Source organism: Nematolebias whitei, chromosome 2, assembly GCF_014905685.2.
Source record: "Nematolebias whitei isolate Nwh7 chromosome 2, NemWhi1, whole genome shotgun sequence".
NCBI classification, from domain to species: domain Eukaryota; kingdom Metazoa; phylum Chordata; class Actinopteri; order Cyprinodontiformes; family Rivulidae; genus Nematolebias; species Nematolebias whitei.
In genome coordinates, this window is record NC_056499.1 from 55,232,111 (window position 1) to 55,259,922 (window position 27,812).

Consider the following 27,812-nt stretch of genomic DNA (forward strand, 5'->3'; position numbering starts at 1 on the left):
AATAATAATAATAATAATAATAATAATAATAATAATAATAATAATAACTTTTATTTATAATGCACTTTACATTCACAATGGATCTCAAAGTGCTACAGTGAGTGAAAATCAGATAACATCAGGATAAAAAGCAACCATCAAAGCAACAGATAGAAGGAACAACCAGGAGGTTAATGCCTCAGAAAGAACACATCAAAAACTTAAAATGCACAAAATGTAGATAAAATGCTCAAATAAGAACTATGGGAGAATAAAAAACAAAAGTACAATGCAATCAATTAAAAAACTGGGTAAAAAGAAAGGTTTTAAGACCTTTTTTAAAACATGTCACTGTCTGTGGGGCCCTCAGATATGAAGGCAGGGCATTCCACAGCCGAGGGGCAGCGCAGGAGAAAGCCTGGTCTCCTGTTGTGCGGGACCGAGACCTGGGAGTGAGAAGAAGATGAGTGTTGGAAGAGCAGAAAGTGCGTGAAGGACAAAGAGCGGTGAGAAGTTCTTTTAAATGAGATGGCTCATTACCGTACAAGCATTGGAAGGTGAGCAGATACATTTTGTAAGTGATCTGGGCAGAGACAGGAAGTACAGGGATGATATGCTCATGCTTACACACTCTCATCAGGACCTTGGCAGCGCTGTTCTGGACATACTGTAGTTTCTGTATGTTCTTGCCAGGAATCCCAATGAGAAGTGCATTGCAGTAGTCCACTCTGGAGGAGACAAAGGCATGGACAAGCATTTCTGCATCGGTGAAGGACAGTGTAGACTGAAGCTTTGCAATATTTCGAAGATGAATAAAATAAGTTTTACAGATATGCTTTATATGGCTTTCAAAGTTGAGTTGTGGATCAAAAATAACACCGATTGGTGACTGTACTGGAAAGAGAAATGTTCTGGCCAGAGAAAGTGATACTGAGGATTTTTTTGTTGTTGAATTTGGTGTGAAATACCAATTTGAATTGCTTCTATTTTTGAATTGTTAAGGTGAAGGAAATGTTGCTGCATCCATGCCTTTATCTCCTCCAGACAAGCTGTGAGTGTGGAAAGAGAAGAAAGTGGAGAAAATGGAGAAGCTGAAGATGATGTAGATGGGGTCTCAGACACATTACTTAAGCTTAAGATACAGCTGAGTATCATCAGCATAGCAATGGAATGAGACCCCGTAGCTGCTGATAATACACCCAAGTGGTACCATGTACAAGTTGAAAAGAAGGAGTCCCAGGACTGATTTTTGGGGCACACCACAAGAAACAGGATGGCTCAATGACTTGGCACGCCCAATGGAGACAAACTCTGTTCTGTCCGTCAGGTATGATCGGAACCACACCAGGGCAGTGCCAGTGAGCCCTGCAAAATGCTGTAAACGGTGGAGCAGGATGTAATGATCCACCGTGTCCAAGGCTGCCGAAAGGTTGAGAAGAATAAGGAGAGAAGAGGAACCACGGTCAGCAGTGATCAACAGGTCATTTGTGACCCGTATCAGAGCCGTTTCAGTGCTATGAGCAGTATAATTTAACTCAAACCGAGCCAGTACTAAACAGTAAAACCACCACTGCCGCTGGATCGGTTTGTCAAAAAGTAACAAAAATAACTTAAAATAGTTCAAATAAATTCAACCAAAGATGTCCTTTAATTATTTAAGGTATGGCCTTTTATTCGGCTTACTTACTGAATGACTTTATTAGCGTAATAAATAAATACATGGTTGGGAAGTTCATATTGATCAGGGTACATGCTAGCCAAATCAGCAGTTGGCACGTGGCACGTGTCAAACTCAAGGCCCGCGGGCCAGATGTGGCCCACCACGTCATTTTATGTGGCCCAAGATAGCTTAAAAGGTCTGATTGTCGTATATTCAGTAAGTCAAAAGGGTGCACTGACAACAAACTACATTTTCCATAATGCATGCCGATTATATTACCTGCGAAGTAACAGTATCCCACCACTAGATTGCAGTTACAGCTACTAATGTGCCCAACAGTATTTTAAAACAAAAAGGCAACTTACCGTCGAGTAGACAGTTGAAAACTTTCAAATTTCTCTAATTGTAGATCTTGCCAAGTTGTAGAAACAACAGCAGAGTGCAGCCACACAACACAGCCATGAGCAGCCGGCACATGACTCAGCTCCGGTCTGGTGTTCTGTCAGGTCAGAACCATCGGACAGAACCATCACTCTGTCCGAATCCGAACCGACTGAGTGACCTCTGGCTTAAAGCGTACCTGCAGCCAGACTGGTTGTGAGTGTCACTGCAGCACAATATGGAGTGTCACTGCAGCACGATATGTTCCTGGACCAAAAAAAAAAAAAACTGTACCAGAACTGAAAGTACACGATCGATACTGATGGGTACAGCTCACATTCGACATGCCCCCGGGCGGCAATATCTGCGCCCAGAATCTTCTTATCTCTTGTAACAAAGCAGAATAACTGCACATGTGCCATTTTTAACGAGTCTATGGATTAGATTCATGCACCCCCAGGGCCTGGAAATACATCACCAATCAGACAACCTTTTTAGAAACAAACAACGTAACTCATCATTACCTATAAAATATTTATCCTACACAACTAAAAACATATATACATATATGTTGAAATATTTTTATATTATTCTTTCTTTTCTTTTTTTTTTATCTTCAATGTAAAATGGTGAATAGTGAGTTCCAAATAGGGGCAGCACCCTAGCGCCCCCTACCGAGGAGCCACCACTGATCAGTATACAGGGGTGGAGGCCTCCGTGTCCAACGGTCCCCCTCTTACAATGCTGTTATCGCTAGTATCACTCAGGCCTCTGTGAATAGTAGAGCATTAACGACCATCTGTTATGCTTTACGTATAAAGTATAAAGTAGGATCATCCACCTGGATGATCCTACTTTATACGTGTGATCAGCTGGTTCTGGCTGATACACTATGAGAAGGTGTTATTTATAAGACTGAGTTTGTTGCAGCTCCTCAGACTGAAGAAGTCTTTTGGATAAAAGATGAAACATTTCAAATAAGAATCCGTCTAGAGGACCTGACTTACTTTGTTTGATTTTGATATTAGTATTGTCTCAGTAGGTCACGACATGAAAGCTATTATTTTTGGTTTCTCAAGATTCAGAAAGTTATTGACTGTGTCTAAGCCAACTACGTCTCAGAGGAGGGGGCAGACTGAAGGCAGCTGACTGAAATCAGACTGCCGGCATCAAGTCGAACGAGAGGAAGATACTGCTGAATCTGGAGCGGGAGTATCCAATAATATCCAACCTAAAACTAACTTCACCGTAGTTGACCACCACACACACAATGACTACTGGACACATCAGTTTGTCCTGTAGGAAAAAGTTAGGAAAGAAAATAGCTGGACAGACATTTTCAGCTGTTTATTTCACAAAAACACATTTAGTCAAATACACATTTAAAGCACAAACAAGTCTGCAGGTTTCTTCACGGCAGGCTCTCTTCAGGTGCATCTTCAGGTGCGCCTGGGTGGGCAGGTATGGCCAACTGGACGGCAGTAGCAGATAGCATTGTAGAAGCGGCAGTAGCAGGTGTCGCAGGGGTCGCAGCAGGGCAGCGAGTAGCCCAAACAGAACTGCTGATGAGGGATGCAGCGGCGAGGTGAGCGCACAGCACGACCCTGCAGCTGCAACACCCCAGACGGATCCTGCAGGGAGCAAGAGAAACAGGCGGAGTGAGAGGACAGGTTCACAGCAACCTGTAGACCAACACCTGTGAAAAGTCCAGCACCTCACTATTGGCACCCGCCTCCAACAGGAAACCATCTTCCTCTAAGTCTACAGGTAGGAGGGCAGGGTCTTGCACAGAGCTGGGGATGTGGCTTCTCTCTGCAGAAAACAGCAGAAAATAGTTTAAACAATCAGAAAACATGTCCCCCTCCCTGGGCTGCCACCTTACTGTGGTGGAGGGATTTGAGTGTCCCAATGATCCTAGGAGCTATGCTGTCAGGGGCTTTATGCCCCTAGTAGGGTCACCCATGGCAGACAGGTCCTAGGTGAGGGACCAGACAAAGTGCAGCCCAAACACCCCGATGAAGAGAAAAATAAATGGACTTAATGTTCCCTTGCACGGACATGGGTCACCGGGTCCCCACTGTGGAGCCAGGCCTGGAGGTGGGGCACGCGGGCGAGCACCTGGTGGCCAGGCTTTTACCCATGGAGCTCGGCCGGGCACAGCCCGAAGAGGAGACGTGGGTCCCCCTTCCCATGGGCTCACCACCTGTGGGAGGGGCCAAAGGGGTCGGGTGTAATGTGGGATGGGTGGTGGCCGAGGGCGGGGACCCTGGCGGTCTGATCCTCGGCTACAGAAGCTGGCCATTGGGACATGGAATGTCACCTCACTGGTGGGGAAGGAGCCTGAGCTGGTGTGTGAGGCTGAGAGGTTCCGGCTAGAAATAGTCGGACTCACCTCGACGCATGGCTCTGGCTCTGGAACCAGTTTCCTTGAGAGGGGCTGGACACTCTTCCACTATGGAGTTGCCCCTGGTGAGAGGTGCCGATCAGGAGTGGGCATACTTATTGCCCCCAAACTTGGTGCCTGTGTGTTGGGGTTCAGCCCGCTGAATGAGAGGGTGGCCTCCCTCCGCCTACGTGTGGGGGGACAGGTTCTGACTGTCATTTGTGCTTATGCACCAAACGGCAGTTCAGATTATCCACCCTTTTTGTAGTCCTTGGAGGGGGTACTGGAAAGTGCACCTCCTGGGGACTCCTTTGTTCAGCTGGGGGACTTCAATGCTCATGTGGGCAATGACAGTGAGACCTGGAGGGGTGTGGTTGGGAGGAACTGCCCCCCTGATCTGAACCCGAGTGGTGTTCTGTTGTTGGACTTCTGTGCTTGTCATGGATTGTCAATAACGAACACCTTGTTCAAGCATAAGGGTGTCCATATGTGCTCTTGGCAACAGGACACCCTAGGCGGCAGTTCAATGATCGACTTTGTCATCGTCTCAACTGATCTGCGGCCACATGTCTTGGACACTCGGGTGAAGAGAGGGGTGGAGCTGTCCACTGATCACTACCTGGTGGTGAGTTGGCTCCGATGGTGGGGGAGGATGCCAGTCAGACCTGGCAGACCCAAACGTTTTGTGAGGGTTTGCTGGGAACATCTGGCAGAGTCTCCTGTGAGAAGGAGTTTAAACTCCCACCTCTGGGAGAACTTCAAACATGTTCCGAGGGAGGTGGTGGACATTGAGTCTGAGTGGACCATGTTTCGTGCCTCTATTGTCGAGGCGGCTTACCAGAGCTGCGGCCGCAAGGTTGTCGGTGCCTGTTGCGGCGGCAACTCTCGAACCCGATGGTGGACACTGTCGGTGAGGGATGCTGTCAGGCTGAAGGAGTCCTATCGGACATTTTTGGCCTGTGGGACCCCAGGAGCAGCTGATGGGTACCGGCAGTCCAAGCGACATGCGGCTCGGGTGGTCGCTGAGGCAAAAACTCGGGCATGGGAGGAGTTCGGAGAGGCCATGGAGAATGACTTCAGCACGGCTTAGAGGCAATTCTGATCCACCAGACGGCGTCTCGGGGGGGGGAAGCGGTACGCCACCAACACTGTTTATAGTAGGAGTGGTGTGCTGCTGACCACAACTCGGGATGTTGTGGGTCGTGGGCGGAATACTTTGAAGACCTCCTCAATCCCACTGGCACGTCTTCCACTGAGGAAGCGGAGCCTGGGAACTCTGGGTCAGACCCTCCAATCTCTGGTGCTGAGGTCACCAACGTGGTTAAAAAGCTCCTCAGTGGCAGGGCCCCAGGGGTGGATGAGATTCGCCCGGAGTTCCTTAAGGCTCTGGATGTTGCAGGGTTGTGTTGACTTACGTGAGTCTGCAATATTGCGTGGACATCGGGGGAAGTTCCCCTGGATTGGCACACTCTACGGTCCCCCTATTCAAAAAGGGGGACCGTAGAGTGTGTTCCAACTACAGGGGAATCACACTCTTAAGCCTCCCTGGTAAGGTCTATTCGGGGGTTCTGGAGAGGAGGGTCCATCGGATAGTCGAACCTCGGATTCAGGAGGAGCAGTGTGGTTTTCGTCCTGGCCGTGGAACACTGGACCAGCTCTACACTCTCAGCAGGGTCCTAGAGGGTGCGTGGGAGTTTGCCCAACCGGTCTACAAGTGCTTTGTGGACTTGGAGAAGGCGTTCGACCGCGTCCCTCGGGGAACCCTGTGGGGGATACTCTGGGAGTATGGGGTACCGGGCCCTTTGATACGGGCTGTTAGGTCCCTGTATGACCGGTGTCAGAGCCTGGTCCGTATCGCTGGCAGTAAGTCGGGCTTGTTCCCGGTGAGAGTTGCACTCCACCAAGGTTGCCCTTTGTCACCGATTCTGTTCATAACTTTTATGGACAGAATTTCTAGGCGCAGCCATGGTGTTGAGGGGATCCGTTTTGGTGGCCTTAGTATTGGGTCTCTGCTTTTTGCAGATGATGTGGTCTTATTGGCTTCATCAGATCGTGATCTACAGCTTTTGCTGGAGCGGTTCACAGCCAAATGCGACACGGCCTGGATGAAGATCAGTTCCTCCAAATCCGAGGCCATGGTCTTGAGCCGGAAAAGCGTAGAGTGCCCTCTCTGGGTTAGGGAGGAGGTCCTACCCCAAGTGGAGGAGTTCAAGTATTTTTGGGTCTTGTTCACAAATGAGAGAAAAATGGAGCGTGAGCTCGATAGGCGGATAGGTGCAACATCTGCAGTGAAGCAGGCGCTGTACAGGTCTGTCGTGGTGAAGAGAGAGCTGAGTCAAAAGGCAAAGCTCTCAATTTACCGATCGATCTACGTTCCTACCCTCATCTATGGTCACGAGCTTTGGGTTGTGACCGAAAGAATGAGATCTCGGATACAAGCGGCCAAAATGAGTTTTCTCCACAGGGTGTCTGGACTCTCCCTTATAGAGATAGGGTGAGAAGCTCGATCATCTGGGAGGGACTCAGAGTAGAGCCACTGCTTCTTCACATTGAGAGGAGCCAGTTGAGGTGGCTTGGGCATCTGTTTAGGATGCCTCCTGGACGCCTCCCTGGTGAGGTGTTCCGGACACGTCCCACCGGGAGGAGGCCCAGAAGAAGACCTAGGACACGCTTGAGGGACTATGTTTCTCGGCTGGCCTGGGAACGCCTCGGGATTCCCCCGTAAGAGCTGGCCCAAGTGGCTGGGAGAGGGAAGTCTGGGCCTCCCTACTTAGGCTGCTACCCCTGCGACCCAACCCGGAGAATCGGAAGATAATGGATGGATGGATGGAGAAAACATGTATTTTCTGCAAAAGTGATTGATGACTGCCACAGAAGTCTAACAAAGTTGAGTTAATTGTTGTTCAACAAAGAAGACCCTGTCCAAAGGACCTGACTCCACGTTGTTAAATTTACGTGGATTATTTAGCAGCATCAGGACACTGCTACAGAAGCTAAAAAGATCAGACTGAAAGCTGAATCCTTCAAGGTTCAAGGTTCTTTATTGTCATCACATGTCAAGATGGTGCCAGTGCCTGTCTGTCGCTCTTGGTCTGGTTTTCTTTTCCCCTCTGTTTTGTGCTTAGCACTAAATCTGTGCTTGTGTACAATCATCAGTCCCTCTTGGATCTTCAACATGCCATTGGCAAGCTCAGTTCATTTGATTATGGTGGACAGAAAACTTTATCCCCGCTCCTGTCAGGAGTCCCAGCTCATCTCCTCCAGGCACCTGCGCTGCCCCCCCCCCCCCCCCGGCAGAAACGTTGTCGTTACCATGGTAAACATGGAGGACAGCTGGTGAAACTAAAGTTCTGTCTGGCTCATTCTACATCCATTTCTCAGAGACCCAGGGGGGGTTTCAGTTCCCGTCATTTGGATTTCCTCTGCGTCACAGAGACCTGGGTTGAGGCTGATGACTCCAGTGTTTTTGTAGAACTTCTATCGGATGGCTGTTCTTATCTAAGCTTCCCTCGGATGTCAGGCCGTGGAGGAGGAACGATAGTGATTTATAAAAACAACTTTAAATGCAAACAGTGCGCTAAACCGTCTTCACTCTCCAGCTTCGAGGTGACTATTTGAGGTGAGTCACCCAGACCCGGTGTTGTGCACTGTCATCTACCGCCCCTGTAAATATAATAAGGACGTTTTGAATTATGTTTCTGATTTCCTGACCAGAATAATGACAAACTATGATCGAGATCTTATTGTTGGGGATTTTAACATACATACATGTATGTTGTCCAGAGAAACCGCTGGTGAAAGACTTTCTCAGCCTCACTGACTCTTTTAACCTGGTTCAGTGGGTGGCTGATCCCACGCATGAACATGGACACGTTAGACCTGGTTCTCTCTCATGGCTTGTCTGTGACTGACTTGGAACTATATGATAATGTGATTTCTGATCATAGTCCTGTTTTATTTGATGTTGGTTTTTCCTGTGCTCCAGTTAAATCCTACATTCCTGCCCAGCTACGTAGAGTTTTTAACCCTTCCACTGCTGGTTCTGCTGCCTTTGAACAGCTATGTGCTCCCCCTGACTCAGTTACTGACACTGAACAGCTGGGCTCCTGGTTTGACTCCTCCTGTCAAACCATTCTGAACTCTGTGGCTCCATCTAAACCGGTGCGGCCTAAAGCCGGACTTGAACCCTGGTTTAATGCAAAACTCTTGCAGCCAGACAGGAGTGCCATACAGCTGAACGGAGATGGAAAAAGTATAAACTGGAGGTTTCATTTCACATTTTAAAGAACTGTTGACGACAATACCAGAATACTGTCCAAGAGGCCAAAAAACAACATTTGTCAGACATTATTATGCTCAATCATAATAATCCACATGTCCTTTTTAAAACTATTGACTCTGTCCTGAAGGCCCCACAACTTGTCTGCCTGGAAGCCTCAACTGAACTCTGTAATAACTTCCTGTAGTTTTTATAAATAAAGATGTTACCACAAGGGCCCTTATTTCTTTTTTTTTTTATAGGATAGAAAGAAAGAAAAGACAAAGTAAGACTCCAAAATATAAGAAATATACACAAAGAGAGCACACGGCAAAACACCCGGCCACTGTCTGTTCACCTGCAAAGAACATGACAAAACACAGCAACAAAATACATATGTATAAAGAACTTAAAATATTCATGGCTTTGTAGTAAGTTTCCATAAATATATATACCCATACCTACGCCTATATATACATACGTACATACACATGAATATACATTCATATACATATCTATATATCTACATATAAAGCCTACATAAGCATCCCTGCTTCTATTTGTGTGTGGTTGTGAGCATGCATAAGTGTATAAGGCTTCTCTAATAGAACATTTAATAGTAACTGTGAAGCAGCAGAGACCCGACCCCCAAGACCAGAGGCAGACGAAAAAGGGGGGACCAGAGCCCAAGACCCCAGGAGGGACCCCGACCGCGGAGCCCCCAGGGCCACCCACACAGGATGAACCACTCACCCAGCCCCCAGAACGGACCACAGGGGAGAACCGGAAGATCCCCACCAGCGACCACATATAGTGACCCCCCGGGGCCAACAGCGACAAACTCATAGGCCTCCGTCGGAACCCGCCGCACCGATGTAGGTCCAGGTCTGGGCACCGAGGCCCAGGCACCGAGGACTCACACCACCCAGGCCAAGGCCCGACAGGGCCAGAGGACCCGAGCCCCACCAGGCAGACACCAGGCCGAGCCGACACACGCCCAAGCGCCCAGCCCCCGACACCAAGGGCCCCAAGCGCGCCGGCAGGCAAGGGCACACCCCACCAGGGGGCCGCGCGATAGGGGCGCGATGCCAAGCACCCCCAGTTGTATCAAAGAGGGGGCAGTCCGAGTCTCGGCCTAACAAATACCCATTCATAAACAGACACAATCACACAATTCCAACCTCATTCTCACATTCACTCACTCAAAGACATACAATAACGATACATTTCATTCTTATTCTCAATACGCACTCTATACCCCCCAGGTCCAAGACATGTACCCGCCCTCTACAGGGGGCAGCCCATGCCCAAACCCAGGAGGTAAACCCATTCATTCTCGAGCGGAGAAGAGCCAATACCCCAGACCCGGCCTAGGCCATGCCCAGCCGACAGGAGACCCCCCCACCATGAAGAGGACACGCCACTGACCACCCCCACACACCGCCAACAACCAAGCACGCGCCCCCAGCCGACTGACCGCCAGGCCCCGGCAGCCACCCCGGCCAGCGGGCCAACCATGGCACCCAAGAGCCAAGCTCAGGGGGTCCAAACAACCCCAGGGATAGCACAGCGCCAGCACCGCCCACGGCAACCCCCCAGACCCCGAACCCCCACATAGTCCTGGTCAACACCCGACGGCCTGCCCTTCTCCCGGACCCCACCCCCGGAATGGCAGTCAGGGAACTGGGGGGAGGAAAAAAATAAAATAAAAAAATAAGACCCCGACACATACACCCCCGCCCCTAGATGTGCTGTTGATGTGTGTTGTTGTATAGTGCCATTAAAAAGGAAAGAAGAAGGAGCAAAGGCTGGCATGATGCCAGTTTCCCCTCCACCCCAACTCTATCCAAACCCTAGTGTCTAAATGCAACCGTTGTAAGTGAGCACAGGCACAGGGGGTGAGAGTAAGGTCATCCCACCACCCATAGCCATGTGCCCACCTCAAGTTCCTATATGTGAATGTCATGAGGATGTTATGAATGAATGTCTAAGGCGTACAATAAAACTGAGTCCCAGGTGGCTATGGTCAACAAAGATGTAAAATTGTTGCAGCACACCCGAGCCCAAACAACCCTAAATGTATGGAATTGAAATGAAGAGGGTGGAGGTGCATGGTGAGGGATGGGAAGAAATAACTGTGAGAGCAAATGCTCCCACAGGGAGTCAGCTCCCCCACTGACCCAACAGCCCCCACCCCCCCAGCTCCCCAAGGTCCACCCAGGGATTGAGGCCAAGACACCTCTCCATCTGGACCGACCGCCAGGCCCGCTGAGCTCCAGACCAGAGAGGGACAGAGCCCCGAGGGCCGCCAGAAGCAGTACCAGCAGCCTACACACATGAGGACCGCCAGGACCCCCCACAAACCGCAGTCAGCCCGCTACCAGATGAAGCACAAGGGCCCTTATTTCAGCCCCAGCTTTTGACCCCTCCTGCTTGGTCCCCTGTCTGGCTGTGTTTGATAGATTTGAACCAGTGACTCTGACCCTTTTAGAGGATGTGGTTGGCAATATTAAGCCATCAGGTTCTCCTCATGACCTTGTACCCCCTTGTTTTTTAAAATAGTTTTTTTTCCAGCATCAGGCAGGTGATCCTTGCTGTTATCAATAGCAGTCTGTCCTCAGGTGTTGTCCCGGTAATTTTTAAACATGCTGGGGTGCAGCCCCTTCTTAAAAAGCCTAGACTAGACCAAACTGCCTTGGCTAATTTTAGGCCCATCTCCAAGATGCCTTTCATTTAGAAAAAAAAAGGAAAAATTTGTATATTCACAGGTAAAATGTTTTTAGGATGAGCACAATAGGTGCTGAAAGGTTTTTCAGTCTGGCTTCAAAACTTGGCACAACACAGAATCAGCTTTAGACAGAGCTAAAGATGTTCTCATGGCCAATGATTCTGGTGAACATGTGGTTCTTCTCCTGCTCGACTTAAATGCTGCCTTTGATACAGTGGACCACAACATTGTAATATCATGCTTACTGCAGTGTGTATCTGTGGTACTGCACTGATCTGGTTTAGATCATTTCTGGCAGACAGAACCATGTGTGTCAACAGAGCTGGTTCTGAATCCTCCACTGCTCCTCTGTGTTTTGGGGTTCCATGGGGCTCTATTTTAGGTCCCCTGCTTTACTCCCTTTACTTGCTTCCATTGGGATCAATCCTTAGAAAACATGGGATCTTTTATCACTCTTATGCTGACGATAGTCAAATCTATATGCCATTAAAAAATAAAGATGCCTCCTCAATTAGGCCACTTCTGTTGTGTCTTGAAGACATTAAAGCACGGATGTCTTTAAACTTCTTAAATTTCAATGAAAAGAAAACAGAAGTGATGGTTGTGAGAGTAAGACCTCCTGCAGCTCCTGGATCGAAGATGGCCACCAATTAACCACACCTGCAGGTCATCTCATCATCATGGATCCAGCACTACTTAAAGCTGCAGTCGAGCTCTACTCTCCACTGAAGCATTCAACTTCCTTGATGGTAGTATGTTTCTGGCCTAATTGTGATAAGAGAAAAGTTTGTCTAATCTCTCTCTCCTTTTGTGCTACAGTTACCTGTGTCTCTTCGTGCTCCTCCGTGACCTGCTGTTCTGGATACCAGTGCCTCCTGGATCTCCTTGCCCTCCAGTCACTTGCCTGGACTCCTTTCCTATGATTCTACGGACCAACACTATCTCCCCTCCACATACAAACTTGTAAGAGAACAAAATATCGGATTATCACTCATATACTCATTGCCCCTGTGGATACCAACCTGATGCCTCTCCTCCTGTTCCAGGGTTCCAGTAGACAATCACTTGTTGTCCTTTGCACTTGTAGTGAGTCACGTGAGGTACGTGTCACTTGTTGTATGACAAATATATGAATTATATATGCATACAATATTCACGAGTTCTTCATTTTTCTGACTGTAAATGCCGTGCATTGAATTTAACAGAAATGTAACGAGAGACGTTATTTATCTTTGACCCATCAAATGAATGGAATCATTTATTTTCAGAATCAAAGTTTAACATCAAACATTTACATTAATTTGGCAAAAATATGAAAATAATAACAGACAGTTTCACAGAAAATGAACTTCAAATCACTCGGCGGTGATTTGAGGACTTTGCTTAAGATATTTCTAAAATATCTGTACTGATTTATGAGAGAGAGAGGTGGGTTTTAGAGTGAAAGGAGATTATCTTACAGAGAACTGTGTGAGGGAAGTTTAATCTGTTTAACCAGAAATTGCACGCTTCGTCAGATCCTCAGCCCGTCCACGGTACACTTGAGTCGAAGAGGAAATCTTTACCTGGTTTGACGATAGATCAGCTCAGTAAGAGTCCTTCAGACTGTTTCAGCGCCTCCGTTAAGAACAGCTAAAAATCCTCGGAGAGTCGTGCGTGGTTAGCTCAAAACAGAATTATAATCCCAAACGTCCCTGGATTCTCGGCAACTCCAAAACTCTTCATAACTCTAGTTCTCTTCTGAACTCCTTCAGAACTTTTCCATTCTCCATGGAATCTTTTTCTGTTGGACTCTCACTCTTCCATGAACTCTCAAACTATGAACTGAGAAGTTGCCACATTTTATTTGGGTCGACTTCCTGTTCAATTTAGAGCTTTCTGATTCGTGGAAGGACCAGAAAGAGGAGTGGATTTGTGACGTAAGATGTTATCATAAGTCAAGGATTGTTTACAACATACAGAAAAGATTATTGCAGCAACAGCAGACTTCGTGGAGTCTCACACTTTGTAATCTTTTCAAATAGTAAAACATGACATTTTTCTCGGTAAACATTTTAGTTGACCGAAAACCAACCTTTAACATACTTACGACAGCTTGCTCATTTCAGACAGAAAATCAAGAAAGGCATATTCAGGTGATTTCTTCTCTGAATGAGGAACAAAAATCATTACTTACTGTTTATGTAAAATAAAAATTAGTAGTTCTTTTCAACCTGTAAAGCATTGAGTGAACTAACACAATTTGATTATCAAAACATTTGTAAGACAGTAATGATTATAGAGGATTGTCTTTTCTGCTTGATTAATTCAAGAAAGAAAGTTCATCAGATGGTTCAGACTTATTCAGATCAATGAAAATAACAGTCTCTGTCCATCTGGTATATTTGAGGTCATCTGGTTCACTACACACTGTAAATAATAAACACTGTTTACATTTTTACCCCTTTGGAGTCTTGCTTGTCTTGGTCTCGTGCTCTCTGGGTCTCCTGAGTTATGACAGAAATGCTCCAGACAAAACAACAAACCCAGAATGAGACCGGGGACAAGCAGGTTTTTCTCCCTTCTCAGATCAAATGAATCGACACCCTCGAGTCTACCCTAGAGAGGATCCTTTCACAACAGGAGACATGCCAACATGACAGAAACCGGAGGTATGTTGTTCTCATTAAATAAAAAGTTTTCCTCGACCTTCCCGGCTACCTCTCCTGCTCAGGCCAGTCCTAGCCCCATTGTTTCCACCTCAGACGTAACTTCGACAGAAACCCCAGAGATCAATTCCAAGCCGTCTGCCTGTTTCTTAGGTAATCCTGATCATTTTGGAGGTTTTTTTTACTTCAGTCTAAGCTTGCTTTTTGTAAACCTCCCTGATTATACGCTTCAAATGACTCTAAAATTACTTACACTATCAGCCAACATAAAGATGAGGCTCTCAGTTGGGCAGAATCCTTTATGTCAACTCATGATACTGATTCTTTAAGTTTTGACACCTTTTTAAAGGAGCTTACGAAAGTTTTTAATCACCCCCTACAGATTTCAAAGGCCATAAAGTGTCTGCTAGGGTTACGTCAGGGACGCAAATCGGTGTCTCGACACGCCCTCGAATTCCATACCATTGCCGCTCGAACCGGCTGGGGTGAGACATCATTGTTTGAAAAATTTTTTAACTCTGTCAGATGAAATTAAGGACCAATTGGCCTCACACGATGAGCCCAAGGATCTGGACGAATTGATTTTGGTCGCCATTTGCTTCGACAAATGCTTCCGGGAGAGACAACGAGAGAAGGACTACAATCCCCAGATGCACCACGCTTCTGGGTTCTTCACCAATGTGGCAAACCGTGCAGCCTACAAGCCCAGGTATGAGAACTATGTTTCCCAAAAGCCTATGCCATTAGAACCCCAGCATACACCTGTCACTCCACCGCCTGCTGTGGACTCAGAACCAGAGCCAATGCAAGTAGATAGGACTCAGCTCACAACTGAAGAAAGACGAAGATGGGTGAGCAACAATGCTTGTATTTATTGTGGGAGACAAGGTCATGTTATCACTTGCTGTCCATTTCAGGGAAATGAGAACTCCCACCAGTAGAAGGGAGAATACCGGTGGGAACATCATCCCTTCTGTCTACGTACTGCTTAACTTTGTCCACGGTCATCCACATTAATCAAGATCGTTTGCCTGTCACTGCATTAATAGACTCCGGCGCAGAACAGAATTTAATAAACAGTGATCTTATCTCAAAGCACTTTATTCCCTCTCAGGCCTTACAACACCCACTGGCGGTAGCTGGAATCACTGGACAGAAACTCACACAGATTCAGCACAAGACGGTGGGGTATACCTGATCTCCTCAGGAAATCATAATGAGGTCAGTGATTTTTTTATATTCGATTCACCCGAAACCCAACTAATTCTCGGGTTCCCCTGGCTCCATAAACATAACCCCAGGATAAATTGGTCCCAAAGGAGAATTGAGGGATGGAGCGACACCTGTCTTCAGAACTGCCTACGAACAGCTGTCTCCAGTCAGATTAAGACCTGTGCACCCCTTGACAAAGTAAATATTACTGATATACCTCCCGAATACTGCGATTTGGCCCCGGTATTTCGTAAACAGAGCATTATCCTTACCTCCCCATCAACCTTACGATTGCGCTATCGACCTCCTCCCGGGGTCCACTTTGCCATCTAGTCGATTGTACAACCTGTCAGGTCCAGAAAGGGAGGCCATGAAGAAATATATAGACAAATCGTTAGATTCTGGTATCATCCGCCCCTCCACGTCACCAGTAGGGGCAGGATTCTTCTTTGTTTCGAAAAAAGATAAGACCTTACGACTGTGCATCGATTACTGAGGACTTAACGTCATCACAATTAAAAATAAATATCCATTACCCCCATTGACTCCATCCATGAGCAACTTCATTCCACCTCCATATTCATCAAGTTCAACTTACACAATGTGTATCATCTGGTGAGGATTAAAGAAGGTGACGAATGGAAGACTGCTTTTCGAACATCCCAAGGTCACTTCGAATATCTGGTTATGTCATTCGGTTTAACTAACACCCCGGCAGTTTTCCAAGCCCTAGTAAACGATGTACTCACAGATTTCATAAATGACTTTGTTTTCGTCTATCTCAACGACATACTGATTTTTTTCCCCAGGATATGGAACAGCACATTCACCAAGTCAGATTAGTCCTCTAGAAACTATGAAAATCAGCTTTTTGTTAAATTAGAAAAGTGAGTTTCATGTCAAAACAGTTTCATTTGTGGGATTCATATTCAAAGGGGGCCAATACAGAACAGATCCAGAGAAGACCAAAGCATTAGTAGAGTGGCCCGTCCCTGAAACTCGCAAACAACTACAGCGATTCCTGGGTTCTGCTAATTTTTACAGGCGATTCATCCGAGATTACAGCAGGATCACCGCCCCCCTCACTCAATTGACCTCTACTCTACAGACATTTACATGGACTCCAGAAGCTGACACGGCCTTTGGTGAGTTAAAAGCCTTATTTTCCTCTACTCCCACTCTCTGCCACCCTGACACCAAAAGACAATTTATTCTAGAAGTTGATGCCTCAGAGACAGGGGTGGGAACAGTTTTATCCCAAAGAGCTCCCTCCGACAATAAGATTCACCCTTGTGCCTTCTTCTCAAAACAACTCTCCCTGCCGAGAATAATTATGATGTGGGCAATGGAGAACTACTGGAAGTAAAATGAGCATTGGAAGAATGGAGGCACTGGTTAGAGGTCACAGAGTCACCTTTCCTCATATGGACAGACCATAAAAACTTAACTTACTTCAGAGACGCCAAACAATTAAATCCAAGGCAAGCACAACTGTCTTTATTCTTTACCCAGTTTAACTATGTCCTAACTTTCCACCCAGGTTCAAAGAATGTTAAACCAGATGCTCTTTCATGCCAGTTCTCTCCTCCGGAAGCAACCGAAGGCGCAAAAAGTATCATTCCTCCCTCCTGTGTGGTGGGAGCCCTGACCTGGGCTATTGAGAAGGAGGTCGGTGAAACCCAGAGACTAGAACCTGATCCCGATACAGGCCCAGTGGGAACCCTGTTTGTACCATCTTCTGTCCGATCCCAGGTTTTAACATGACTGCACAGAAGTAAGCACTCTTGTCACCCTGGTGTGTCATGCATGCTATCTTCAGCCAAAAAAAATTTCTGGTGGCCATCCATGGCCCATGATATTAAAGAGTTTGTAGCTGCCTGTTCCACATGTGCTAGAAATAAACCAGGTAACCAACCCCCGGCAGGACTCCTACAGTCATTACCTACCCCCAGCAGACCATGGTCACATATATTACTGGACTTCATCACCGGCCTCCCCCCATCACAAGATAATACAGTCATACTCACCATCATTGACAGATTATCCAAAGCTGCTCATTTCATTCCACTACTCAAGCTTCCATCTGCATTTGAAACCGCCCAATTACTGGTCCAACATGTCTTCAGAATTCACAGCATCCCTTCCGATGTCGTCTCAGACCAGGGGCCTCAATTTATCTCTCAGGTCTGGCGCAACCTTTGTAAGGCCCTGGGGGCCTCCTCAAGTTTAACCTCTAGTTATCATCCGCAGTCAAATGGACAAGCAGAGCAATGAAACCAGGAGTTGGAAACCACCCTGAGATGTATGGTAGAAAACAATCCTTCTGCATGGAGTCATCACCTGGCCTGGGTTGAGTATGCCCACAACACCCATACCTTGGCTGTGACAGGTATGTCTCCATTTGAAACATTATTAGGATATGTCCCTCCTCAGTTCCCCAGTCAGGAGACTGAGATCACCATACCTTCCGTGCAGCATAATTTTCGACATTGTCAAAGGATCTGGCGCCAGCCCAAGATGACACTTCTTTGATCAGTCAACCAAAACAAACGTTTTGCTCATCGCCACCGTTCCTCCGCACCGACGTACGAAGCGGGGCAAAAGGTTTGGCTATCCACCAGGGATATCCATCTTAAGGACACCCCAAGGAAGATGCCTCCACGTTTCATCGGACCATTCTCCATAAGAGAGGATCATCAACCCCTCTGCAGTCCGGCTCCAATTGCCTGCCTCCATGAAAATCCACCCTACATTCCACGTGTCGCAGGTGAAGCCAGTTTCCGAGAGCCCTCTTTGCCCTCCGACTGACCTCCCTCCACCCACCCATCTGGGAAGGATACGGCTCGGAGGAGAGATAATGGATACTGTGCTCCTTCATCCTCGACCCCAGCCTCCTCTCTGCCTTTTTCAGGTTGCCGAGAAGCGATTCTTGGGGGGGGGGGGGGTACTGTGAGAGTATGACCTCCTGCAGCTCCTGGATCCAAGATGGCCAGCAATTAACCACACCTGCAGGTCATCTCATCATCATGGATCCAGCACTACGTAAGGCTGCAGTCGAGCTCTACTCTCCGCTGGAGCATTCAACTTCCTTGATGGTGGTATGCTTCTGGCCTAGATGTGATTAGAGTAAAGTTTGTCTAATCTCTCTCTCCTTTTTGTGCTACAGTTACCTGTGTCTCCTCGGGCTCCTCCGTGACCTGCTGTTCTGGATACCAGTGCCTCCTGGATCTCCTTGCCCTCCAGTCACGTGCCTGGACTCCTTTCCTGTGACTCTATGGACCAACACCATCTCCCCTCAACCTACAAAACCTGTAAGAGAACAAAATATTGGATTATCTCTCATATACTCGTTGCCCCTGTGGATTCCAACCTGACGCCTCTCCTCCTGTTCAAGTGTTCCAGTAGAGAATTGTTTGTCGTCCTTTTCACTGTAAATAATAAACACTGTTTACATTTTTACCCCTTTGGAGTCTTGCTTGTCTTGGTCTCATGCTCTCTGGGTCTCCTGAGTTATGGAAATGGTGTTTGGTCCTAGAGGCTCCTGTGAACCTTGCCCTGTTGATCTGGGCCCTCTGGCACCACATTTAAAGAAAACTGTTTCTAACTTGGGTTTTAAAAGGGACAGTGATTTTAAATTAGATTCCCAGATTGGAGCAGTGATCAAGGCCAGTTTTTATCATCTCATACAGCTAGCTAAGGTAAAGCCCATCCTTACACAGCAGTAGCTGGAAACAGTAATCCATGCCTTCATCACATCTCAGCTGGATTACTGTAACACTCTTTACCTCAGAGTCAGCCAGTCCTCCCTCAGACGTCTCCAGTTGGTCCAGAACACTGCTGCTCGGCTTCTAACTGGAGTTCAAAAGAGGGAGCACATCACCCCCACTCTGGCTTCACTCCACTGGCTGCCTGTTCATTTTAGAGTTCATTTTAAGATTCTTTTATTTGTTTTTAAAAGTTTAAATGGTCTTGCCCCATCCTACCTCTCTGAGCTGCTTCACCCATACTCTCCTGCTTGGTGCCTCAGATCAGCTGATCAGCTGCTTGTGGAAGTGCCAAGGTCCAAACTGAGGCTCAGAGGGGGCAGAGCTTTTTCTTTTGCTGCTCCAAGACTGTGGAACGATCTCCCTCTCCTCATCAGACGAGCTCCTTCAATGTCCATTTTCAAAACTCTTTTAAAAACACATTTTTACTCCCAGGCACAGACTGAATTTGCTCTTCAATGTTTTATTGTTTTTATTTATCTTAATATTTTAACAAATGTTTTATTTTATGTGTTTACATTTTCTTGATTTTATGTGTACAGTACTTTGTTGCAGAAGTGGTTGTTTTAAAGGGCTTTATAAATGAAGTATTATTATTATTTGCATCCCATGTGGTACATGAGGCCCACATGAGGCACACATGAGGTATACATGTGGTACTGCTCTCACCCACCTGGACCAGAAGGACTCCTATGTCCGTATGTTCTTTGAGGACTTCATGTCTGCCTTCATTACCACGATCCCCCAAACCCTGATGGACAAAATACTAACTAGGACTAAGTCCCTCCATTTGCAACTGGGTCCTAGACTTCTTAACAAACAGACCACAGCAGACTGTTGTTGTTGCTGCTGAATACAGCACCTCAGACTGAGGAAGTCTATAATGGTCACTGACCGTTTAATACAGCGTTAGATGTATATCCATTTTTTTCCTCATTTTATGATATTGTCTACTGCAAATATGACCATTTATTATTAATTATTGTCCCCTGTAAGGTAATGATTGTGTTCCGAATGAACGTTTGAACTTGTTTATTTGTTTGTGTAAATTTGTTTGTGTAAAAATACGTTTTGGGGTGACAGTGGGGAAGATAACTTAAAAGGAGGAGGAAGTGATGGCGTTTCTCCCCTCTTGCCTTGGAGTGCGCACCTGCCGAGGAGGATTTGGCGTGAGGCCGTTGCCCAGGACTACCTGTGGACCATTTATCACCCCGAGTTGGGAATGCGGTGGATCAGTAACATTTTCTTACCCAGGACTGCAGGGGAGGCACGCTAAATAGACCTTGAGATGCTTGTGAGAACGCTTCTTTTTATTTCGGCGCGCCGACGCCTGGATGGATTGAGTGGGCGTTTCCCTCATCCCACTTCAAACAAACTTTCCTTCTAAGAGAACATTCGGACTAAAAGTTGGTGCAGCTTGGTTTTTGATTAATGGGGTTTTGTCTGCAGATATGTAAATGTTGGGGGGAATGAAGCATTCGGGTTTATTATGTGCACAGCTGATTTGTTTGTTTAAATTGTTTAAATTGTGTAAAGGGCAAAAAATGTTAGCCTGTGTGGCCAATATCATTAGTTGTTTATGAGAGCTTTTTTGCATGTGGGGTGGATAATTTTCTGTTTACTAGGTTATGCTTTCTGCTCAACCATTATAAGTTTTAAGCACCGTCAGCTCCAGACACTGCTCGTGATGTATTTAGCATTATGTAATTAATCCCCCTTTTATCGCAGCGGTGGGGGCGGGTTGTTATATCTCTTTCAGATAAAAGACGAAACATTTCTACAATTTAAAAAATAAAATAAAATTTAATGTCCAGAGGACCAGATTTAACTTTTTAGATTTTTCTACCTGGATTATTGAGCATGCATCAGGATATTTTGAACCACTTTGGCCAAGATTGCCTCAAACTTTTTAGAGAGTTTGAGAAAGCAGCAAAGACGAGGGCAAACTACAGGAACCACTTGCGATTCAACCTGAGATGCAGACGAAGTGGCATCATTCCCAAGAGCCTGGAACTGAAATCTTCTGTCAGCGGGCACCGGGCAAGCAAGATCCTTCAGAAGGCACAGACCCAGCTGCTGAATGAACGGGTGAGACAGACCAATTTTACTATTGAGGCCTTGAAGGCCAAAGAAAAGCGCATTAAACAACAGCTAACAATGTGCCTAGATCAGACCACACTTTAGCAAGTAATGGACTGTACAGATCAGGCATGCTTAGCACAGCATGTCAAGTCCAAAACCCAACAACAAAGCAAGTTTAACTTACTGATAACTTGTCAACACCATCACAATTCCAATAACAACACATTCAGTGGAAGACAACACTGCAGTAGACAGTTACATGTCAGGGAGACAGAAAAGTGGGTGAAGAATTTATCTGACAGACAGCTCACCCAGCCGGAGACAGAGATTCTTGCCAGGGGACTGAACTTTGTGTTGCACCAAGTAGAATTCCTCTGGTGGAGATGATCACAGCCACTGAGTCAGCCATCCAAAACAACAAAATTAAAGAGTGTGAGGCAGAACAGCTCAGAATCAAAGTGTCATTCTGCCTCAGCAATGCCAAACCACCACCTTCCAACATCAGTAGAGAGGAGAGGGATGCACTCACCACTCTTAGCAAGGACAAAAACATCATCATTCTCCCAGCAGACAAAGGAAGGTGCACAGTGATTTTGAACCAGAAAGACTATCATGAGAAAGTTATGACACTCCTTAGTGACTTAACCACTTATGAACCTCTGAAAAGAGATCCAGGAAGTGGTTACAAGAAGAAGTTAATAGATTGCCTGAAAAATTTGGAGCAGGACAAGGCTATTGACCGTATTCTGTACCACAGACTGTACCCAGGGGAGGCCACACCTAGTCTGTATGGTTTACCAAAAATCCACAAACAAGGTGTACCTTTAAGACCTATTGTTAGCATGATTAACTCTGTCACTTACAATGTTTCCAAATATCTGGTGTCTGTACTCATCTCTTTAGTTGGCAGCTCAGAACACCAGATACAGAACAACATGGACTTTGTGGATAAGGTGAGGGATGTCATCATGGAGACTGATGAAACAATGGTCTCTTTTGATGTCACATCACTCTTTACGTGCATTCCTGTTGATGATGCAGTAGAGGTGGTCAGTTTAAGATTAAAATCAGACACCACTCTGAGCAGCAGGACCACGCTTTCCACAGAACAACTGTGTCAACTCTTGAAACTGTGCCTGCAGTCAACCTACTTCACATATGGGGAGCAATATTATAGGCAGAAACATGGGTGTGCTATGGGGTCTCCAGTTTCTCCTATTGTTGCCAACCTGTACATGGAGGAGGTAGAAAAGAGAGCCTTGACGTCCTTTTCAGGGACACCACCAAGTCATTGGTTCAGGTATGTTGACGACACCTGGGTTAAAATTAAATCTCAGGAAGTCCAACATTTCACTGATCACATCAATTCTGTGGATAAATACATCAAGTTCACAAGCTGTTAAAAATGGCAGGTTGGCTTTCTTGGACTGTGAGGTCTCAGTCTCTGATAGAGGACATTTGCAAACTGAGGTGTACCGCAAACCCACCCACACAGACCAGTATTTGCATTTTGACTGCCATCACCCTTTGGAGCAAAAGTTAGGAGTCATCAGGACTCTGTACCACAGAGCAGACAGCGTCTGTGGCTGAGTGATTAGAGCAGTCATCCTCAATGCAAGAGTTGGGGGTTCGAATCCACCAGCAGTCACATGCCGAAGTGTCCCTGGGCAAGACACTGAACCCCTCATAGCCTCTGATGTGTGTCCCATCAGTGTATGAATGTGATCTAAAGCACTGATTAGTCTCATTAGAATGATTTGTTCAATTAGCTTTGTAGAGATGTAGAGTGCTGTATGAATGGGTAAATGAGGACACAGATTGTAGTGTAAAAGTGCTTTGAGTATCTTGAAATAAGATAGAAAGGCACTAAATAAGTACAGTCCATTTACATCCTGGATAGAGAGGAACGATGGTTTGAGAGAGGAGTAAAGGAGGCCATCTTTGTGAAAAGAAACCATCCATCATTAAACAGGGGTGGAGGCCTACGTGTTCAACTGTCCCCCTCTTACAATGCTGTTATTGCTAGTATCACTCAGCCCCCTGTGAATAGCAAACAGCCATCAGTGTGCTAATGATCCATTGATAGGCTGATGGTCCTTCTTGATTATATGAGCAGCTGGTTTGGCAGTCAGCGTCAAACTGGTTGATCCACTCTGAGAAGGTGCTATTTATAAGACTGAGCTGAATACAGCACCTCAGACTGAGGAAGTCTTTTGGATGAAAGACAAAACGTTTCTACAATTTCTTTTTTTTTTTTTTTGAATGTCCAGAGGACCAGATTTAACTTTTTAGATTTGACTCTGATGATGTGGAACAAAACTGTATTCTCAAGGTCCCAGTTACACTGAAAAATAGCAAAAATATAAAGTATAAATAAGAAACAGTATACAAGGATCTAAGATATATTCTAAACAATAATAATACAATATAAAATGGTATATTAAACAGCAGCCTTAACATGAGTCTGTTGTGAGCAGATAGGTATGAAGACAACAGCTTATAGGTTAGAAATCAGCAGCATGGATAATCAGCAGCACAGATAAAGTGACAAATCTCCATTTAAAGTGGCATTACAGTGATTTTCCTGGTTAGAGATTCATGAGTCTAACAGTCTCAGGGTAGAAGCTGTTCCTCAGTCTAGTGGTTCTACACTTAATGCTTCGCAACCTCCTGCCTGAGGGGAGCGGGGCAAAAAGTGTGCGTGTGCTGGGTGAGTGGGGTCCTTCATGATGCAGGTGGCCCTCTTCCTGCATCTGGAGGTGTAAATATCTGTGATGGTGGGGAGACTGACTCCAACACTTCTGTGCAGCCTTCACCACTCTCTGCAAAGCTTTTCTTTCTGCAGCTGTGCAGCCTCCATGCCACACGTTGATGCTGGAGCACAGGATGCTCTTCACTGCACACCTGTAGAAGGAGGTGAGGACTGAGCTTCCCAGTCCAGTTTGTCTCAGCCGCCTGAGGAAGTAGAGTCTCTGATGAGCTTTCTTGATCAGGCTTGTAGTGTTGTTGCCCCAGCTGAGGTTTCCATTCAGGTGCACACCTAACTACCTGTAAATGGAGACCACTTCCACCGCAGATCCTCCTATGTTCAGGGGGGTTGGGATAGATGTGTTTGCTCCTTCTGTAATCCACAATCGTCTCCTTCATCTTCTTCACATTGATGTGAAGGTTGTTCTTCCTGCACTAGCTCTCCAGGTATTCCACCTTCTGCCTGTAGCTGGACTCATCATTGTTTGTGATGCATCCAGTCAATGCTGTATCATTTGCAAACTTTACAATATGACAGCCTGGATGGGTAGCTGCACAATCATACATGAGCAGAGTGAACAGGAGAGGGCTCAACACACATTTCTGAGGATAGCAGTGCTGAGGGTTATGGTGGAGGAGGAGCTGTGGATCTTCACGGACTGCAGCCTGTTGCTTAAGAATTCTAGGACACAGTTGCAAATGGAGGGACTTAGTCCTAGTGTGAGTAGTTTGTCCATCAGGGTCTGGGGAATCATGGTGTTGAAGGCAGATGTGGAGTCACAAAGAGCATACGGACGTAGGAGTCCTTCTGCTCCAGGTGGGTGAGAGCAGTGTGGACCACAGAGGAGATGGCATCTTCTGTTGATCGATTCTTGTGGTATGCATACTGATGAGGGTCATGATCAGTCTTTCAAAGCAGTTAGTGACTATCGGGGTGAGGGCCACTGGCCGATAGTCATTCATTCTAGTCACTGCAGAGCTCTCAGGAACTGGGATGATGGTGGCGGTCTTCAGGCAGGTGGGAACTGTTGCCAGGATGAGGGAGGAGTTAAATATGTTGTCCAGCACCTAGCAGAACTGATCGGCACAGTTTTTCAGTACCTTCCCTGGGATTTTGTTTGGGCCAGTTGCTTTATTAGGATTAATCCTCCTGAAGGTCCTCCTTTCTTCTGCTGAGGTCATGCTGAGAAACTTCTCTTCATATGGTGATGTGAGTCTGGTGATGGGTGGTCTATTTGGGTCTTCAAAGTGGACATATAACCTGTTAAAAGCATCAGGCAGTGATGGGTCCCTAGGGCATTGTGCACCTCTTCTTTTATAGTCTGTGATGTACTTAATGCCCCTCCACATGCTCCTTGGGTCTTGTGAGGAGAGATGTCCCTGGATCTTCCTTGCTTAAGTGGCTTTGGCCCACTTAATACCATCCTTGCCCTCCTCAGTTCCAGTGAATCGCCAGACCTGAAGACAGCATCCCTGGCTTTCAGCAGGGTACGCACTTCTGCGTTCAGCCAGGGTTTCTGATTCGAGTAGGACATCACAGTCCTGGTGGTGGTGACAACAGGACAAACATTAAAACAAGCAGGGCACAAGCTAAAAGCTATGAATAAATAACTGTTTTTAAACTGAAAACGGAAAACTAGTAGCTAAAAGCCAAAACCAGCAAAATGAACTCTAAAAGGTAAAATTAGTAAAACAGTAGCTAAAAAATTGCAACAGTAAGTTGCTGAAATTTAAAGTAAGCAAAACAGTAGTGAAAAACTAAAACTGGCATTGGAGTACCACTAGTAGTTAAAGGCTAAAATTTACATAACAGTGCTTAAAACTAAAAGTATCAAAGCTATGGGAAAATGCTAAACATAGCAAAACAGCAGCTAAAAGGTAAATGAAGTGTAAAATTTGTTTATGAAAGAACTGAAGAGATCCTAATATATTACCATATATTTCTATGTGGATTTTTAAAAACTAAAGTTAAATGATTTAAAAAGTATTAAAATTACTAAATCCATCTATCCATCCATTATTTTCCCTCTTTTTCCTTTTCAGGTTGCAGGGAGCACTGGTGTCTATATCCAGCAGTCACTGTGCGAGCGGTGGGGGGCACCCTGGACAGGTCTCCAGTCCATCACATGGACATAAAGAGATAAATGAGAGAGAGAAAAAAATCACTCTCTCACTCACACCTAGGGACAATTTAGATGGTCGAGCTGAATATTTTGAAATATGAATGATTAAAATAGCGCAAAGCCATGCAGAAGGGGTTTGAAGTAGAGTAAAAGCTGAGTCACCATTTATCAGAGTCAGAGTCAGAGTCAGAGTCAGAGTTTCTTTATTGTCATTCGCACCTCATGTGGTACATGTGGTGGAGCGAAATTATGTACATAGGGTCCCAGTTACATCCAACAATAAAATGTATAAGAAAAACAGTAACATCTAAGATATGAACTAAGAAAAACATCAACTAAATATACACTAAGCACTCATAACATAAAACATTGAACATCAGCACAAACATGAACATGAGTCTGTGAGCAGATGTGCACGCATGAACACATCAACATTGAAACAGACATGTATTAAAATATTTGACTCTAAATGGGAACCCAGAAGTTGAAGCCATTACAGTAGTCTTGGTACATTTGTGCCCTACATGTAAATAAACAGGAATTTGTTCTTGACAAAATTAAAATAAATACAAATTTTGGTCTTTTTATAGGTGTAGACTGTTGTTGATTCATGTAGTTCTTACCTTGCTGCTGTATATTCAGATATCAAGTTTTCTAATGCATTTAGCTGTAATTAGTCATTACATGCTTAAAAGAAAGCTCATGTAACATCATTAGTGCATGTGTGGGGAGGAGGTTGGATTTAAAGCCTCACATTGCTGGTGCTCAGACTCGTGTCCCAAAAATACAACATTGCAGCTTGGGTCCTCCTGGGTTTAATTCCCAACCAGAGAAAACAGGGACATTTCGTTTAGGATGCAGCACAGTGGCTCAGTTGATAGAGCTGCTGCCTCTCAGTGAGAAGGTAACTGGTTAAAATTCCAACCAGGGGATTTCTGGATGGAATTTGCACGTTCACTCCGTGCATGCGTGGGTTTTCTCCAGGTACTCCGGTTTCCTCCCACAGACCAAAAACATGCATGTTAGGCTGATTGGTAACTCTAAATTGTCCCTAGGTTGTCAGGGTTTCAGACAGGTCAGGGCAGGAGTGAACCCAGTTGAGCAGGGAAAGAGTCAGGACTCAAGGATTACAAAAATAAATACTTTTTAATGATAAATCAAAGAGGCTGATGTGGCAGCAACTCACAAAAACAGGGAACGAGGAACAGATCAGACTGGCAGGACAGGACAATATCCAACGATGACGAGACAAAGGACAAGACTCACTGACAGGCTTAAATACACAGACAAGACAAGACGTGATCACAAACAGCTGAGAACAGAAAGAGAAATCAATCAGGATTAATGACACAAGGGTGCACAGACAGAGAAGACCCACAAAATGGTGCCATCCGTATATAGGTGAGAGAGAGAGTGGATGGTTGTTTGTCTCATTTGTCACTATGTGTTCCTGTGATGGACTGAGACCTGTCCAGGGTGTCCACTGCCTCTCACACAGTGACTGCTGGATATGGGCACCAGTGACCCTGTGACCCAAAAAGGAAGAAGCAGGTAAAGATGATGGATGGATGGATTATAATACATGTTTATGACATTCATTCAACAGGATTATTAGCAAAAATTTAATCTCAGCATAATGTGTCTGTGTCCTAAAAATAATATGAATAAAGTGTAGGACAGAACACTCTGATTGGGCGATGAACCAACCGATGTCAGACAAGTAGGATGTATCAGTTCGGCGTCCTGGAATTGGACCCTCGTCCAGTTGGATGTTTCCATGAACTAGGGAAGAAGAGAGTCGCAGCAGACTGAACGACCAACAGTAGAACAACAACCCGCCAACCAT

At 45.8% G+C, this 27,812-nt stretch overlaps 1 protein-coding gene across 1 annotated transcript; it reads right to left on the reverse strand.

Annotated features, from left to right (window-relative positions):
- Positions 1–3,459: 3,459 nt before the first annotated feature.
- LOC119430302 (agouti related neuropeptide) lies at positions 3,460–27,812 on the reverse strand. Its single transcript, XM_037697745.1, has 3 exons — positions 27,674–27,812; positions 3,735–3,832; positions 3,460–3,651 (listed from the first exon to the last, which is right to left on the reverse strand). The coding sequence occupies exons 1-3, from the start codon at positions 27,810–27,812 to the stop codon at positions 3,460–3,462; spliced, it is 429 nt and encodes a 142-aa protein (XP_037553673.1).

Bases quoted from the DNA above. Each gene is read 5' to 3' on its own strand.
- LOC119430302 (XM_037697745.1), bottom strand. From the start codon at position 27,812: ATGGTTGGCGGGTTGTTGTTCTACTGTTGGTCGTTCAGTCTGCTGCGA. The intron at 3,833-27,673 runs GTTGGTTCATCG...TGTTTTCTGCAG, and splicing joins ATCCTACTTGTCTGACATCG to AGAGAAGCCACATCCCCAGC. The intron at 3,652-3,734 runs GTGCTGGACTTT...TGCTCCCTGCAG, and splicing joins AGGCGGGTGCCAATAGTGAG to GATCCGTCTGGGGTGTTGCA.